Here is a 19,448-nt window from a genome sequence, read left to right as displayed (position 1 = left end):
GACAAGGCCAGAAGATGTGTGAAACATCTGAAATTTGGTGAATTTGGTGGATTACATGCAAAATAAAAAAAATAAAATAAAATAAAACCTGGTACCAGAGTTATCCAGGGACAATGGGATACACCTCTTCAACCAGAGAATAGATATATTTTTAGCTGACATTAGGAAGGGAACTATTAACTATCCAGGAACTCAAATGGGGGTTGAGGGGATGAAGCAAAACTAATTGCTGATCCCTCTCTGTGTCCAGTACAGGTAATTGTTAAAAAAAGGGATACAGTTTCCTGATTAACAGGAGTTGGAAATGGATTTAGCTGAAGGCATCCCATAAGGAAGCTAGGAAAAGGGGACTGATCTATCACCTGTACAGTGGGATGATCACACCCCTTTTTTAGCCCACCCTGAACCCTAATATAAGGAGAGGGGAGCAGGGTCTCAATAATGGACTGGGACCAGGGTGGGAAGGGCTCACAGCAGCCCTCCCAAGTAGGTGAAAACAATTAAGGAAGAAATGATGACCTGTACTGTACAATTTATTGCTGAGTATTCCCAGATATGTTAAGCATATAAAGTTACGGCCTAATTAACACCACATCCACTGCACCTCATCTTTCTTCTGTGCACCTGGGACGAAGTTTTCACTCAATCCCCTTTAAGATGACACCTCTAGAATTTGTTAATTTAAGTAAATTTCAAAACATTAATATCACATCTTCACTATCATACAGAAAAAAGTAATGTACCTTTAAAAAATCCTACCTTGATCAGAGAGAAAATCCAACATGGTTTGGAGAAGGAAGGACAAGTGTCGGACAGAAAGAGCAGGGTTTCCCATTCTTCTTGAAGCATACACTAACTCATGAAGCAAACGCATTTGCACTGCAGCCCATCCTTTATGAGTTCCTATAAAATAAACAGGAAATCATTTTTGTTACATTTTTAATAAAACCTAAAGTAGCTTAAAAATATAATTACATTTGGTTTTTCTACAGATCCTAAATAAGCAATATATTGGTGTTTATATAAAAGCTGAAGATTAAAAAACACTCCAGATTTTAACTTAAAAAAGCGCTAGAGATAATGGTGGGGCATGGTTTTATTTCTTTGTTTGTACTAGAGTGAACCCACATGTAAAACATTTAAAAAATTAAAATTTCATTTCATATCCTCTTCCAAATTGCAAAGATAAATTTAGTATGTAGTGGAAGAGGAAGTTACTTATCTTGTAATAACTGGAGGTTCTTCAAGATGTGTAGTTCCTATCTGTATTCCACTGTGAGTGTGCACATCTGCTCATGTGACTAGAGTTGGAGAATTCTTGCAAGTAGTGTCCGTTGGTCCGCGCACGCGCCTTTGCCCTCCTTGTGTTTCCAACTGAGGGCATAAAGGGCAGAGTAGACTAACTGCCTCTCCAGTTCCTTCTCTACCACAAATCTAATAAAGATTCAAAGCAGAGGGGAAGGAGGATGGATAGTGGAATACAGATAGTGACCACATACCTCAAAGACTCTCCAGTTACCACAAGGTAAGTAACTTCCTCTTCTTCTGGTGCTGGTCCACTACGGGTGAATGATGAGCAGTACTCAAGTAGAAGGAAGATGCAAGGATGAAGACAGCAGAGTCATTTGGAGGATCATGGTCCCAAAGGTTGTCAGCAGAGGAGTTCTGCACTAGAGCATACCATCTCGCAAACAAGTGGATGGAACTTCATGTACTTGCCCGGCAAATGTCAAGTAAAGGTACTTCCACTGAAGTTGCTTGTGCTCTTGTAAAATGAGCCCTCACCCAATGAAGGAAAGAAAGATGCAACAACTGATAGCGGAGTAGGATACAACCTGAGGTCCATTTAGAGATCCCCTCGGAGGACATAGCTTAACCTCGCACTCATTCTGCTATAGCAACAAGACGTTACTCTGGAAGGTATTCATGATGTGTTTGGTTGGTGAATACACTGAACCATGCCAAAAGGCAACGTAGGTGCATGAAGCCACGTGCCTCAGGAGGGAAAAAGACTGGAGTTCGGGAGTTGTGCATAACCTGATCTGTCAAGTAGCTCACTATCAGAAGCCTGTTCCTTGGTAGATAAGCTCTCTCTGTGACTGAATCTAGGGTGGTCCCTAGAAAGTCTACAGTTTGCATCAGAGTGAGGATATTGACTTCTAGGGAAGAATGTAGTTGAAGCATTATTCAGGTTGACTCATAGGCTCCTTGACATATCCTGGCAATGAGAAGCCAATCATTGAGATGAGGAAGATGGTGAAACTGTTGCATCTGCAATGAGCTGCTATTACCAGAAAGACCTGGGGGCAGTGACAAAGCTGAATGGGAGCATCCTGTGTTGGAAATGGTCAGGATCCACTATGAATCTGAGAAAGTATCTGTGGGAGCAGTGACTATCCAAGTGAAAGTAAGTGTCCTTCATATCAACAGCTGTAAACCAAATGTATTTTTCCAGGGATGGGATTATTGATGCCAGAATGACCATGCGAAATTTCAGCTTGCGAATAAAGTGGTTAAGATTGCAGAGATGGAGGATAGGTCTCCACCCACCCTTCTTTTTGGGGGAAGCACACAGAGTAACAACCTTTTCCTTTGCTGGAGAGGAGGGATTCCACTTCCTGCCTGAGAATCCCCTCGAGAGAATGATCCCTGAAGAGGGACAGGAATGAGGGTTTTGTAGGAAAGAAGGAGGGAAACTCAATTGCTTAGCCGGATTGGATAATACACACTTGTCCATTATGTCAGCACTCCTGTTGTGGGAACAGTGTACTAAACGACCCCCAAAGGATATGTGCAGATCAGATAGTTGTGGTATCATTAAATAGTTGTAGCTCTCAAACTCCCATAAAAAATATCTTCTTGATGTAGATGTGGGAGGTGCAGGGAAACGAGACTTCTGTACTCTTCTTACGAAGGTCACCTGCAGACCACTTGTGATAAACTGTTGAATTGCCAGTCTATATTTGGAAGCCTGGCTGCAATACTTCCTTTTGGGGGCAGGCGTACATATTCCCAGGGAGCCAAGTAAGTACTTTACAAATAAGTAAAGATTCATCCATCTTTTTACAGACGCAGTGGGCTCCATCAAAGGGCAAGCCCTCCATGGTGTTTTGGACTTTCCTGGGCAATCCCAAAGCATGTGCTGTGAGTCATGGCTACATCACAATGGCCACTGACATCCAGTTAGATGTGTCTATTGCTTCAATTGCTGATAGGTGCAGTTCTGGGCACCAGCTTACCCTCTTCAGTAAGAGCCTGGAATCGAGCTCTGTCTTGCTGTGGCATCAAGGGGTCCCTGGGTCCCAGTCTCCTAGTATAAGAGACAGACACATTTACAGTGGAATGGTCTGATGGAGATGTGGAAATAGAAGTGTCCTTTAAATTGAGAGCTGCAAACCAGTCCTATGTGGAAAGGGAGGGGATTATCAGAGACAGAACATGTGAAACTGAAACTTTCCTATGAATGAAATTAGTTTCCTGAGCTCCAATATGGGTTGAAGATCTCCAACCTTTTTCTGAATTAGATAGTACCTTGAGTAAAACCATTTTCTTCTGTAACCATTTGGTACTTCCTTATACCTGCTTGTATAAGGGAGACCACCTCTGATTTCAGCAAGGTTTCATAAAAAGACAGATCCCAGAAAAGAAAAGGAAGAAGGGGTTGGAAGGAGGAAGGGTTTTAAAAACTGTATGGCACATCTGCTGCATATTATCTCTAAAACTCACCAATCCAAGGTTATAGCTTACTAGCTGTAAAAATAGTACTGTATAGGCCATCTCCAAATGGAGTTGGGAAAGGCAAAATAGGAACTGGCATACAATTCTGGGACCTCATGCCACATATGAGGTTACATGTGTGGTCCAGAAAATGACAATCCTGGGGTTTGTTTACCTCTGCTACAGGGTATAAAGGTCACCCTTCTCTGTTGATGATGACCCTGAAGGGGGTTTTGATATTGAAGGTAATTACATCTTTGAGAAAAGATGAGGGTGGATACCATCTTTGATATCAGATTCAAAAAGTCCCCAGAATGTCTCTTGGTTTTGGCTCCTGTAATAGTCCTTTTTGTTCCCCGGTTCTTCTGCCGGCCTGGGAGTGCATAGATTACAAGAACATCTCACCCGTGGATTGGCTCCACTTACAGAGGCCATCACCACCAAGGAATATCTGATTTTAGGATTCAATAGTCTCAAATCCTTCCTTGCAACCTTAGACTTTTTAGAGCCTGGAACCAAAGCTAGTACTTTCTGCAAAGATTTTTCTTGCTTCTTGTCCCCAGTGGTAATCATGGCCAAAGCCAATCTGTGCACACTCTTGGATCCCTGTAAAAGGTCAGATCGGTGGGGGGGGGAGGGAGAAGAGAGGAGGAGGAGGCTGCTAAATGCCTCCTGAAATAATAGAGCCTGAAGTTTGTTCTACCTCTCCTTTCTTGTCCTCAGAGTAAATACAGCACATACGAAGCACCTTGATGCCTTAAGGCAACTAACATCCTCACCAGAAACCAGGCAGACCTATAGACAGGAGGCACATCTCCTAAATCTTGGCTTATTGATCATTGGATCTGCCATCTCAGAATTAAAGAGCCAGATCCAACTATAACTGAGTTAACTAATAACGTATATATAATTATAAAAGACTAACACTACCTAAGAATTACTGTAGTCACTAACTATACTAAAAGCTTATACCAAAACTAGCTAAAAAGCACTGAACAGAAGGATCTAGGCCAAAGGGATATGATAGAGGTCTACAAAATCTTGACTGGTGTGGAGAAAGTGAATGAGGAAATGTTATTTACTCCTTCACATAACACATAGTACTAGGGATCACCCAATGAAATTTCCCAGACTGCAGTTTTAAAACAAACAAAAGGAAGTACTGGCTGGGATGATTTAGTTGGTATTGGTCCTACTTTGAGCAGGGGATTGGACTAGATGACCTCCTGAGGTCTCTTCCAACCCTAATATTCTATGATTCTATGACTTCACCCAATGCACAGTCAGTCTGTGGATCTCTTTGACAGTGGCTGTTGTGAAGGCCAAAACTATAACAGGGTTCAAATGAGAACTTGATAAGTTAATGGAGGATAGGTGCATCAACAGCCATTGGCCAGGATGGGCAGGGATGCAACACCATGCTCTGAGCATTCCTAACCTCTGCTTGCCTGAAGCTGGCAGTGGACAACAGGGGAATGGATGACTTGATTGCCTGTTCTGTTCATTCCCTCTGAATCAACTGGTATTGGCCACTGTCGGAAGATAGGATACTGTGCTAAATGGACCATTGGTCTGACCGAGTCAGGCTGTTCTTACCATGAACAGCTGAGAAAGAACATAAGAAGGAACTGAGGCAGCTGGAGTACCACACCCCTTTTAAAGCCTCCCTCTGAGAATGAGGGGAGGACAGAAGGAGGCACACTTGCACATCAATGGGCACTGCTATTAAGGTTGCACCCTATGGGTGGGAATATGCAGAGAACACTTGAGCAAATCGCTCTTCTTGCTACATTGTACAGTAGGTACCACACAAATGTGCTACTGTACAAGGAAGAAAATTCCCCCATATTATCAAGCATTTATCAAAAGACACAGCCAACCAATCAGCAGGTTGGATTTTCCTTATAGGGAAAAAGTTATACAAAAAGGTTTACAAAAAGTATAATAAAGGCAAATTTAATAATCATGTCCTGTCATTCAGCTTATCAACAGCTTAAGTAACATTCAATAAATAATTTTTAAAAACTTCTTCAAAAACAACTTATCTGAAACAACCAAACGATCTATGATGAACAGGCTAATGTAAAACTTACAGGTAAAAAATATTTTTAAGATAAACTATAAAATTATAGCTGCGTAATAATGACTGTGCTTGGAAACAACGTTTTTATTTCTATGGCAGCTATAAACTCCGTACATGAGATGAAGAAACTGAAAATTGGTGTAATAGCAGTCAGATCCAGCACATCAGCAGCAGCATATTTGTATGCATCATTGCAAGATCAGAGTGCCAAATGTGACCCTACAACCATGAACAATCTCTTAAATCATAAAATTCACATTCCATTCTCAAGGAGCTGACTGAGGAGATATCTGAGCCATTAACAATTATCTTTGAAAAGTCATGGAAGATGGGATAGATTCCAGAAGACTGGAAAAGGGCAAATATAGTGCCAATCTATAAAAAGGGAAATAAGGACAACCTAGAGAATTACAGACCAGTCAACTTAACTTCTGTACCTGGAAAGATAATGGAGCAAATAATTAAGCAATCAATTTGCAAACACCTAGAGGATAATAAGGTGATAAGTAACACTCAGCATGGATTTGTCAAACACAAATAGTGTCAAACCAACCAGATAGCTTTCTTTGACAGGGTAACAAGCCTTGTGGATTGGGGGGGGAAGCGGTAGATGTGGTATATCTTGACTTTAGTAAAGCTTTTGATACGGTCTTGCATGACCTTCTCATAAACAAACTAGGGGAACGCAACCTAGATGGAGCTACTATAAGGTAGGTGCAAAACTGGTTGGAAAACCGTTCCCAGAGAGTAGTAGTTATCAGTGGTTCACAGTCAAGCTGGAAGGGCATAACAAGTGGGGTCCCGCAGTGATCAGTTCTGTGTCTGGTTCTGTTCAATATCTCCATCAATGGTTTAGATAATGGCATAGAGCAGGCATCGGCAACCTTTGGCACGCAGCCCATCAGGGAAATCCGCTGGCGGGCCGGGATCGTTTGTTTACCTGCAGCGTCCATGGGTTTGGCCAATTGCAGCTCCCACAGGCCGCGGTTCGCAGGCCGAGGGGATGTGCTGGCTGCCACTTCCTGCAGCTCCCATTGGCCTGGAACGGCGAACCGCAGCCAGTGGGAGCTGCAATCGGCCAAACCTGCGGACGTTGCAGGTAAGCAACCATCCCAAAGGTTGCTGATCCCTGGCATAGAGAGTACACTTATACAGTTTGCAGACTATACCAAGCTGGGAGGGGTTGCAAGTGCTTGGGAGGATACAATTAAAATTCAAAACAATCTGGACAAACTGGAGAAATGGTCTGAAGTAAATAGGATGAAATTCAATAAGGACAAATGCAAAGTACTTCATTTAGGAGAGAACAATCAGTTGCACACATACAAAATGGGAAATGACTGCCTCGGAAGGAGTACTGAAGAAAGGGATCTGGAGGTCATAGTGGACCACAAGCTAAATATGAATCAACAGTGTAATGCTGTTGCAAAAAAAGCGAACAACCTTCTGGGATGTATTAGCAGGAGTGTTGTAAGCAAGACACGAGAAGTAATTCTTAAGCTCAATTCCGCACTGACAAGGCCTCAATTGGAGTGTCGTGTCCAGTTCTGGGTGCCACATTTCAGGAAGCATGTGGACAAATTGGAGAGAGTCCAGAGAAGAGTGACAAAAATGATTAAAGATCTGGAGCAAATCGCTCCAGACCTTATGAGGGAAGATGGGGGAAAATGGGTTTGTTTGGTCTGGAAAAGAGAAGACAGAGGGGACATAACAGTTTTCAAAGTATGTAAAAAGTTGTTACAAGGAGGAGGAAGAAAAATTGTTTTTCTTAACCTCTGAGGATAGGACAAGAAGCAATGGGCTTAAATTTCAGAAGGGAGGTTTAGATTGGACATTAGGAAAAACTTCCTAACTGTCAAGGTGGTTAAGCACTGGAATAAATTGCCTAGGGAGGTTATGGAATCTCCCTCATTGGAGATTTTTAAGAGCAGGTTAGACGAACACCTGTCAGGAATGGTCTAGATAATACTTAGTCCTGCCACGAGTGCAGGGGATTGGACTAGATGACCTCTCGAGGTCCCTTCCAGTTCTATGATTCTTTAATTAAATAAATCGACATCACATTAAATAGTCACAATTGTTCATTTCCAGGATAGAAACAACAGTAATTAAAAGCACTCATAAAACAAGTATGAAGTATGTCCTTCGCTTTTTGTGTTACTGATCTAAATTTAGATCATACATTCTTCAAAATGTTTTCACTTGTTGTTTTTTGGACATTTCAAAAGTAAAATAATCTGAGATTTAATCTAAATCTGCTATGCTGTAGTTTGAACCCATTGCTTCTTGTTCTGCCCTCTGTGGCAAGACAGAACAATTTTTCTCTATCTTTTTTATGGCAGCCTTTCAAGTATTTGAAGACCGCTATCATGTCCCACTTAATCTCTTCTTTTCCAAACTAAGCATACCCAGTTCTTCAGCCTTTGCTCATATGGCTTGCATTCCATACCTTTGATCATCTTTGTCACTCGCCTCTGGACCCTTTCCAGTTTCTCTACATCCTTTCTATACATCAGTGACCAAAACTGGACACAGTACCCCGGCTGAGGCCTAACCAGCACCCGAGTAGAGCAGTACTCTCTTCTCCCATGACTTGCATGCTATGCTTCTGTTAATGCAACCCAAAACTGCATTTGCTATTTTTTGCAACAGTATCTCATTGTTGACTCATGTTGAGGTTGTGATCCACCATCGCTCACAGATCCTTCTAAGCGGTGCTATTTGCCAAGCCAGTTTTCCCACATTCTGTATTTGTGCATTTGGTTTTTCTTCCCAAAGCATAGCAGCTTACATTTGTCTTTTTTGAATTTCATTTTCTTGTACATAGTCAAGTGCTCCAATTTAACAAGGTCACTTTGAATTTTAGCTTTATCCTACACAGTGTTTGAAACCCTCCCTAGCTTTGTGTCACCTGCAAATTTGATCAGAATGCTCTCTATTTCTACATCCAGGTCATTAATAAAGGTGTTAAATAACAGAAACCAGAACAGACCCCTGTGGAACCCCACTGGAGACCTCCTTCCCATCTAACATCATTCCATTAATAGCTACTCTTTGTTTACGGTTGTTTATGTATCCACTTATGGTAGTTCTACCGAGCCCGCATTTCTCCAACTTACTTATGAGAATGTCATGTGGGACTGTCGAAAGTCTTGCTAAAATCCTGGTATATTATTAGGTCCACTGCATTCACCCATACACCAAACCAGTTACCTTGTTAAAAGAAGGAATTCAAGCTGGTTTGGCATTTGTTCTCCGTAAATCCATGCGGAGTGCTAGTGATCCCTCCTTCATCCTGAACGTTTTATACGTTCCTCTAGTACAGGGGTCGGCAACGTGCGGCACGCGGCTCGCCAGGGTAAGCACCCTGGCAGGCCGGGCCAGTTTTATTTACCTGCTGACGCGGCAGGTTCGGCCGATCACGGCCCCCACTGGCCGCGGTTCGCCATCCCGGGCCAATGGGGGCGGCAAGAAGCGGCGCGGGCGAGGGATGTGCTGGCCGCGGCTTCTCGCCGCCCCCATTGGCCCGGGACGGCGAACCGCGGCCAGTGGGGGCCGCGATCGGCTGAACCTGCCGCGTCAGCAGGTAAATAAAACTGGCACGGGCCGCCAGGGTAAGCACCCTGGCGAGCCGCGTGCCCAACATTGCCGACCCCTGCTCTAGTAGCTTCCCAGGTATCGAGGACAGGCTGACTGGTCTATAGTTCCCTGATTCCTCCTTTTTCCTCTTTTTAGAGATTACATTAGCCCTTCTCCAGTCTTCCACGACCTCTCCTGTCATCCATGAGTTTGCAAATAATACTGCAAGTGACTCCAAGATTTCTTCAGCTAATTCCTCATTTCTAATACATTTTATTTAATGATTTAAATATAGTTTGATGGGCTATTGACATTCCTAGATATGATCAGAATTTCATATTTATTGAACAAACAGAAGCAGTATTAGCAAAGACAAAGATGCTTCTTTCTAGAATTGCTGGCATCAGATTGAAGTGGGTGGGGGAGTTGTTTTCTATGCAACTTAGTTACACTAATGCAGAAACCAGCAGTCTGAGCCACAGAAACTTACCTTTGCTGAAGTCCTTCGGATCCAAAGACAGACTGTAACCAGGAAGTGTCTCCAAAAGCAGTTTGTAGCAGGCCCGCCAACCGGGTTCTGATATGCTAGGTGCCACACACTGCATTGCTGCTACACGCTTGAAGAACGCAGACTTTCGGTGAAATCCAATACGTTCATACAATTCAGAGAGAATGCTGTAACGCTGGATTTTTTCTTCTTCAGAAAGCTGAAATGTAAAAAAGAAGAGAAAAGAGAGTAAAGTACTTTTTACTATGCTAAAATGTTAAAAATTTAACAACTGAAAAATACATAGAAAACATCAAAGACAATGAAGGAGCCAGCATTATAGACCCCAATGATCTTGCATATTATAAGCAAACAAGCAAATAATCTCTGGTCCTGGTCCTGGTCCCGGCCCCGTTAGCAGGTTTCTATATCTGCTCTAATGCCTGTGTCCTGAATTTTTTACCAAGCCGTTACACTAAGCCCTGCATTTTCTGCCCGTTTTTATATTATCTTCACTTTATATGACCTAGGGTTTAGATCACTGGACTGGGACTCAGGAGACGTGGGTTTTATTCCTGGCTTTGCAAATCATTTGCCCCTCTGTGCCTCAGTTTCCCCATCTGTAAAATGGAGATAATGATACTCATCTCCTTTGTAAAGCTTTGGGACATATGGATGAAAAGCACTACATCAGAGGTAGATTATCATCACATTAAAATATGACATTGTAAGTTGCACTTCAGAGTTCAAGACTATTTATAAGTGAAATTTTTATGTAGCGTTTTGTCATTTCAAAGGAACCCTAATCTGGTTGAAATAAAGGGGGAATTTTAGCTAGAAAGAATGTAGTTGCCCAAATTAGAATTTGGCTAGAAAATCAAGATTGATGCTCCTAGCTTTGTGAAAAAATGCAAAACAACGCCTTAGCCCTGAAGTGAATAAACCATACAGTTAACAGCAGCCATCAAACTGGCATATCAGGAATAATGCCCACAAGTAACAGGATGTTTGTTTTAAGTTTCATCTGAAAGATAAAGCCTCCAGTGGGATGATGTTCCTTAGTGTTACCCAAAAGACATCCATTTCACCACCAACTCAGGAGCAGGGGCATACCATCTACTATATCTTTTAGTGAATTCTTCTGGGGATACCTTACAGGTCTCCCTAAATAAGTAAGTATTGATCTGCCAAACCCTCTTAGTTTATGAGATGTGACAGGATCACAGCATATGATATTATGACTACAGGCCATGCACACTGCCTACTACTACTACAGTACGACTACAATGATCCCAGCTACAACACAACTTCAGCTGACCAAGCCCATTAATACAATATTGGCCTTTTTTCTTTTTCTGCCAATTCCCATCTATAGTCATCCCTTTCCTTATCAGGAAACCAGAGAAGCTATTGGCTTTAAACCAACAGTAATACTGTTCTAGTGCGTTTTCACATGAAGGACTGGTTTGAATTTAACTATATGTTGGATCAATATTTTGTTCCTCAGTAGCATTGCTGTCCAAAGGGACTTTCTGGCAAACTAAAACAGTGTGTCTCTGGATTTATTTGTTTGTTTATGTGGGGGGCGCTGCACAGTAGGTTGACGTTTATCATTACTACTGCTCAGTAGTAAAAACAATAGTTGCAGCCATTCAAATTAGAATTATATGGACCATTAGTCAGCAACAGCTCAACCCTTCTCTAAGCCATTGTTAGCACTAAATTGTATTTAGGTCTTCTGATTTTAGGTTTTCAACTGATAACATCAACAACACACCCCATTACAAAAAATGAAAATCAGTGTTTATCCGATAAACGTCACAAAAACAACAGAAATGGTTACTTGCATCTAAAGGCTTGTCTACACAGAGCAATAATGCAGATAACGGGAGTGTCATTTCTAAAGCACACTAATGTATTGCACATTAATTGGTCCATCTAGACCAGGGGTCTTAAAGTCCTGGCCCACGGGCCATCTGCAGCCTCAGAACCTCCCCACTGCGGCCCACGGAGGAGAGAGGCATGCAGACATGCTGCCGGCAATGTCTGCTGCAGGCGCCACTCTGCGCAGCTCCCATTGGCTGGGGGAGAGGGACAGAGATACCATCACTAGATGCCGGGGAAAGTCAGCCATAGAGGCAGCAACAATAGTTGCCGGGAAGAGTCAGCCATGGAGGCAGTGTCACTTTTTTCCCCACAATGAATATAAACAAGTCAAAATACCGAACACAACTATCTGATGCACACCTTGCTACAATCCTGAAGGTTTCAACTGCTCAGTCACTGAGGCCAAACATCAACAAACTGACAGAACTGAAGCGTTGCCAGGTGTGTGGTAAACACTAAAAACTTTCTGGCAGATGAAGAATTGTATAAAGTTGTATGACCATTATTATTTCTAAAAAATTCAAAATAAAAAATACAATATAAACATTTTCTTTTCTGAACACCATCTTCAGTGACATTATTGGCACGCTGGGAGGATTTGAGGACTGGCACTGGCCCTAAAGTAAATTGAGTTTGAGATCCCTGATCTAGACCCTGCTGGCGTGTATTAAAGCACACTAAGGAACATTACAAAGAGATTACTCACTACAATATATACTACTGTAATGAATAATGTATATTATATAAATTACTCACAGGACAAAGAATGCCTAGAAAGCCACCAATATTTAGATATCTACATAAAACTCAAAAATGGCTAAAAAATAAACTCCAAAAAATAAAATTGATAAACCAAAAAGAGCTGAAGCCCTAATTATATTCATGCATGTGGAACTCTAATGTCAAGAATACACATTTCTTACAGATTTACCATCTTGTAAATTTCCAAACCTTTTTCAATAGACTAACAAATTCAGAAAAGAGGGCGATAAACGTCCCAGCTTAATCCTTCTTTGATTTTATAAATTTCTAAGTACAATGTAAATATTAATCCTCATGCTTCTGGACAAAATCATACAGCCCACTCGAGTCAGGAAATAGACACTGAAAAGCTTAATCTTGATAGGCATCAAATTCTACGAAAGAAGAAACTTGATCAAAACCTACAAGTTTTCTCTAGTTTACACAGCTGCTGCACTTCGGTATGATATCCGATTTAAGCTCACTATTTCTCTCTTGTTTAACTGTAAAGTACACTGAAGTTAAATAGAGAAAAAAGTGTCTTGTTTTGGAAAAGTCAGAGGCTGTTAGACAATATTTCAGTTCTGTAATATCCTAGTAACAAGCAATAACAAGTTCTTGTAGCGTATCACTGCTGACAGCTGGTACGCAATATATAGCTTGGGCAAACAACCCATAATACAAGACTTTAAATCACTGACAACTATCATAAGAAAGTATGTTTGATAACTTTAAAGGTATGAACACAACTTCACTCAAAAAAGTCACTAATATACAAAGGAAAAAAACTAGTGTTTAAGTAACTCTTGCTCCAGGATTGAGAATATCTAAAGGCAAAGAGTATAGGAGTTCAATGAGAAACATCTGTCACTACCTAATTGGGGCAGTCTAAGTTTATAGAGTCCAGCAGTGGCTCAGAGGAGCCAACCGACAAACCATCTCTCCCTCTCCCCAAGAGCCAAGTGCCAATGCTTCAAATTCAAACCCCCCAAAGTTCCAAACAAGCAGTCTGGGTAGAGCTTCTGTTCAGAAGTCCAAGCCTCTATGTCTCCAGTGGCAGGTGTTCTTTGAGGGCTTCGTCCCGAAATATACCCCATCATACAATTATGCTTAATATGTATCCTAAGACAGTATCTTATAACAATTTTCATATCAACTTAGTTATTTTTCCACAACCTCAAAGGAAGATTCCAGTCATAACATGTGTGATACTTAAGTATTTACTAGACAAGAACATAGGTGCTATAAATGAATTTTCAAAACAATATTTAGATGCATCTGTCAGTCTCTCTTGTTCATTGTAACTGATATGTCAGAGGAAGACAAAATAATCATAATGCATCTAGCCAACTGTGCAACATATAAAGGCAAATGGGAGGCCTCCCATTTCTAATCTGAAGAGTGTTAAAGCAAAAGTGAGGGGAACAATACAATGACAAAAGATTCAAGCCTAAGGAAAATCCATCCAGAGCCAAGGTGTATTGCTCCAAATATCTGCAGAAGAGAGCTGGTAGAGCTTGGCACTGTCATTTGAGACAAAAATCTACAGCCACAATGCCCCACTCATCCAATTTAACACATCTATCTTTAGTAATAATTACACTAGTATCTATTAATTTAATCTATTTTTCACAGATTTTAACGCCAGAAAAAACTGCTATCTAGTCTAACCTCCTACATAACACAAGCCAAAGAATTTCACCTAGTGATTTATGCCACAACTTCTTGTTGAACTAGAGCATATCTTTTAGTAAGACATCCACCTTTATTTAAAAAGACTTCAAGTGATGGAGATAGAACAACTTACCATGGCAAGTGGTGCAAATGGTTAATTATCCTCACTGTTTAAAAAAAATTGCCTTGTTTTAGTCTGAATTTCTAGTTTCAACTTTCAGTAACTGGATCTTTTTATTCTTTCCTTCCTAGATTAAAGAGCTCTGCACTAATAGAAACCTTTACTCCAGCACATACTTTTAGATCTTTTTCTAAACACAAAGGAAGACAGTCCTTTGTCTTCAAAGCATACAATCTGGGAATCATTCTCCAGAAGAAATTTTTCCATTCAGCCACTTGTTTGGTAGTTGAGAGGACTCAGAATGTGGAGTATTCAGACAACAAATTGGTCTCTGCCCACTTGACAAGCAAAAATGACTCAGTGCTTTGACCTCTGAACCTACTCCCTCCACTATTACAGTAATAGAGATTCACCTAGTCAGATGTCCTGCAGGGAAGAACTATACATCCCTTCTGCAAGCGACAGTTGAATGAAGTGATCATTGCCATTGTACCGACCTGTTAAGGATGTGTTTTCTACACATAACTGCAGGCTGGAAGTGCCAAGTGTGAATCATTCCACAAGTTCCAGGACATATTCATAGAATAATTTCTCTTTCAAGGATCACATTGTCTGAGCTGACAAATGTCCAGTTGAGGCTCACCGCAAGACCCTCACCATATGAAAGACTTATTCATGTAATCTGATATATTTTTATGCTGGGCATTGAATCTGGTTTTCAGTGGTTTGAATTTTTTTAAATAAAATATACTGTATTGTACATATAATGTTCATACCTCACATAACAGACACAGCTGAGGAATAATAGGTATGACAACTGATAATGTGGCCAATTTTCTCTAGCATAGCTTTCCAATAAGACCTTTGACAACTGGGCATCCCTTTATTCTTCACTTGAAGAGTATCACGAATAGTCTTCAATCTCATACACCAAGCCTCCATATTTTAGATGGAGTTGTTAGTGTTTCTAACATGCTTTGAGATCATGGGATGTAAGGTGCTAAAGAGGTGTAAAGCATTAGTTTCAAGACAGAATAGCAAAACAAGGTTCCTAAATTCAAGGATTTTTCACCCCTTAATGATTTTTTCATTCTCAGTTTAAAAAAACCCAACAGTTTATACACTCACCTGACGAAGGTTGATATAAACTGCATTCTGAAGGAACTCAGATGCTTCCATGCTTTTTTTCTGTATTGCTAGAACTCTCACTGCCTTCACACAGGCTTCCAACTCAATTACACCAGCATTTTTATACTTGAAAAGAGGAAACAAAAATAACTGAAGTGCCTTAATATGCAAGCATGCCTCTCTTTGTCAGGCTTGAAAAATGTTTCTGTGCATGCAAGTCATCACACATTTCATTCTTTTCACTTCACCAAAATCCATACAATTACCTCTGAACACTAATGATTACATTGTTTGATTAGCAACCTATGATGCATGCTAATGAACAACAATTCATCCTTAAAGAACTGCTAAAGTCAGCTTCATCCTCAGTGTAATTTTAACTACCTGTATATAACAGTTTTCTTCGTTTGGAGATTCTTCTTTCATTGCAAACATGACATTAAAACCCATATTTTTTAAAACTCAGTTTTAGAACAATGCAAAATAAATGTTTTGAAGCTTAAAGGAGGGGATGACCGAACTGAACAAAATGCTAAAATACAGCTAGGCACTGTTATGTTATACCATGAAATGTATCCGTTGTACAGATGAGGATACCCATTAACTGTGATACAAAAGGGAATTTATAATACAAAGGTTTTTTTGTCTAGATGGAAGTTTATAGCTACCTTAACACCATATGCTCTGAGGATGCAGTCTAGACACAGAAATCTGGGGAAAGGGTCCAGTATGGCTGATGGCTTTAAAAAGTTCCTTTTAGTCTCCATTTAAGGATCAGCCAAAAGAATATTTGCCTTTACTATTTCTTCAGGTCCCCACGCCTCCTCCTTCACACGCTCCTGAGACTATGTTCTAAATATTTGATTCCAGGAAAGGTACCATTAGTTGCAAACCCTTCAATAAACTCAAGACACCTCTCAAAGATTGCTACAGCATACATACAGTATGTTAGTCAGCTTACACAGTAAAATGTCAATGATAGAAATACGCATGAATATTCAAAAGTATAACTGTGCCCACCAATTAACAGAGAACTTCCCCAAAATAACTAGCATTAATAAAAGCACTTTATGTTCATACACCCCTCTAAAAAATATATACTAATTAATCTACAGATTTTACAGTCTAAAGGCACAAGTAGTACAGTACATAGTACAACTCAACAGAACACCATAGTTTGAGGTTGGTCCCTTGTAGTGTGAAGGCTTAACCAGAATTCTGAAATGGACAGATCCCCTATCAGAGAGCAGACTCTATATGCCCTCTGTGTGCTGTACTGTTATAAGTTACTCATGTTTCTTACAACATTATTGTACCCTTACACAAATGAAAAGAATATGCCAACATTTATATGTACTTTATAAGGCAGGTGATCTTTAACACCAACTAAAAATACATTGACAGTACACTGGAATTGATGCATGTACGGAAATTTCTCATAATGCACATAAGGTTACCTTGTTGTAGTAAGAAATGGCCTCTTTATATTTATCTATGATGTCTTCAGGGCCAAGGCAGTTCTTGGCACGTCCTATTTCAGCACTAGTATCTGCATTTATACCATTTGAAGTGAGGGCACCTACAGTGGAACAGAGTAAGGAATGAGCAGGAAGCTTCTAGTTAAAATTAAACATATCTAATAAGCTAGAATACAAAATAGGTTTCAGTGAAGTGTACATAATGAATAAATAAAGAAGCCATGTCCTGGCTGAGTGACAAATGACTAGAATATTATGCCTTACTAAAATGAACTAAAAAAATAATTTAATCATAAAAAAGGCAAACAGGAGATATAGCTATTTGGTTATGAAAGAACATTCAATATATGAATTTATGGTCTCCTATACCTACCTCGATGTTCAGACTTTGTTTTTAAAAAAGGGTTTTACTTCAAGAATTAAATAACCATAGCCCATTCAAAATTATACAATTTAACTTTGAGAAGCTTTCCATTTGTATGATTTATGTTTTAATTTTACATTTTATATTTTTAAAAATTTAGTGGACAATTTTACATAACAAAATTTCATAAATTCTACCATTCAGAATCACTATCAAAACACTCCAAAATCCTTTAAAATGAACCTCTCTCTTTAATATATCCAACCTCAGAAAACCATAGGAAAACAAGTAAGCCTTGCAGCACGTCCTAAAGGCCATCAAATCTGAGCCTGTCATACCAAGGATACAGGAAGCAAGTTCACATCCTGAGGACTCCCTAACCAAGTACATATTGCAACCAGCGCCCTCCAACTCTCTGGCCTCCCTCCAGGCCTGTTTAATCACTAACTCCTGTTATTCCCCTTTGCTTAATCTTTCCCAAAATAAAAAAATAAAATAAAGGGATTGTGTCAAAGAAGGGGGAATTTAAGCAATGAGACATGTGCCCATTACCACCTTAATTCCTTTGCTTGTATGTTTATCCTTGTCTATTTGGGTTTTGTCTTTTTAAGTTGCAAGCTCTTCAAGGAACGGGACCATGTGGCCCGCGTGGGCTCACTGTGCGGCCCGCGGGGGGGTGAATAGCTGGGCTCACTGTGCGGCCCGCATCAGCCGGTTGGCTGGCTGGCTGGCCGGCCGGTAGGTGGGCGGGGTGGTGAAGGGGCCAGTGTGAGGCTGGACTCCGGAGAGTGAGGGTGAGCCAGTGGCAGGAGGTAAGAGACCAGGCAAGTGAGCTGGCGGTGGGGGAGGGGTGGCTAAGGCGGCGAGCGGAGCCGGAGGGGGGGGCTGAGGAGGCGAGCGGGGGGGCAGGTGAGCCGGAGGGGGGGCTGAGGAGGCGAGCGGGGGGCAGCTGAGCTGGCGGTGGGGGAGGGGGGTCTGAGGAGGCGAGCGGGGGAGCAAGTGAGCCGGAGGGGGGGCTGAGGAGGCGAGCGGGGGGCAGCTGAGCAGGTGGGGGGGAGGGGTGGCTGAGGAGGCAAGCGGGCGGGGGGGATTTGGGAGAGAGGTTTTTCTGTTTCATGTGCAGCTGAAGAGGCAAGCCGGCGGGGGGGGGGGGGGGAGGCAGTGGTGGGGGTGCAATTGGGAGAGAGGTTTTTGTGTTACATGTGCAGCTGAAGAGGCAAGCAGCGGGGGGGGGGGGGGCAGATGAGCCGGCAGGGGAGGGGTGGCTGAGGAGGCAAGTCGGCGGGGGGCAGTGGGGGGGAGGGGCAATTGGGAGAGAGGTTTTTGTGTTACACGTGCAGCTGAAGAGGCAAGCGGGCGGGGGGCAGTGGTGGGGGGGGCAATTGGGAGAGAGGTTTTTGTGTTACACGTGCAGCTGAAGAGGCAAGCAGCGGGGGAAGGTGAGCTGGCAGGGGAGGGGTGGCTGAGGAGGCAAGCTGGCGTGGGGCAGTGGTGGGGGGGCAATTGGGAGAGAGGTTTTTCTGTTGCACATGCAGCTGAAGAGGCAAACAAAACCCCTTTTCTGAAGGTTACCAAACCTCCCAGACAAATCCTACCTGGTCTAGGAGAGCTCAGGGGATCTGGTAATTTTTTGGATAAGTTACAGGGAAGTTAAAAATGGATCTTAGTTTTAAGTTGTGATCAGTCTGAACTATGGAGTGGTTACCACTGGCCCATTACATCCAGGTGAGCATCTCTATATAGCAGCATTGGGCCTGATCTGGCTCCCATCCCCTCTCCAAGGGTTGCTGCTGTCTGGAGGTGCTGCCTTCCGTGCCTTCCTCATTCACACCTCATTCATTCAACAGGACAATCGATTACAAAGTGGGGGGAAGATCTTATTCTACTTCTAACAAAAAGACATTTTCCTTTTACCTTAATTATACTACCTCAGGTGCCCGCTATAACATATTACCAAGGTTCAATACAAAGTCACATAAAAGTTATACAAAAATGCATAATCCAGAGATTTATCTACAACTGCATTGACTGACTGCTGTATGCAATAATATAGTGACCCCTGGGTCTTTAAATGAGGCTTTATACTGGGGGGGGGCGAGCAGTGAGTCGGAGGCGAGCAGGTGGGCAAAGAGGCGAGCAGTGAGCCAGCAGGGGTTCTAGGGGCGGGCATGGGGGTTTCTGGAAGGGGA

At 41.8% G+C, this 19,448-nt stretch overlaps 1 protein-coding gene across 1 annotated transcript in view; it reads right to left on the bottom strand.

The window, feature by feature from the left end:
• The window catches only part of TRAPPC9 (trafficking protein particle complex subunit 9), an 839,327-nt gene that overhangs the window by 780,351 nt on the left and 39,528 nt on the right, over positions 1-19,448 (bottom strand). Inside the window, exons 6-9 of the mRNA XM_065398766.1 lie at positions 16,875-16,996; positions 15,418-15,543; positions 9,870-10,086; positions 760-903 (exon numbers count right to left, since the gene is read on the bottom strand). Of these exons, the coding sequence (XP_065254838.1) occupies positions 760-903; positions 9,870-10,086; positions 15,418-15,543; positions 16,875-16,996 (609 nt within the window). The remainder of the gene's footprint in view (positions 1-759; positions 904-9,869; positions 10,087-15,417; positions 15,544-16,874; positions 16,997-19,448) is intronic.

Source organism: Emys orbicularis, chromosome 2, assembly GCF_028017835.1.
Source record: "Emys orbicularis isolate rEmyOrb1 chromosome 2, rEmyOrb1.hap1, whole genome shotgun sequence".
Classification (NCBI taxonomy): Eukaryota; Metazoa; Chordata; order Testudines; family Emydidae; genus Emys; species Emys orbicularis.
Note: the sequence above shows the minus strand (reverse complement) of the source record. Positions and strands in the feature narration are given on the sequence as shown.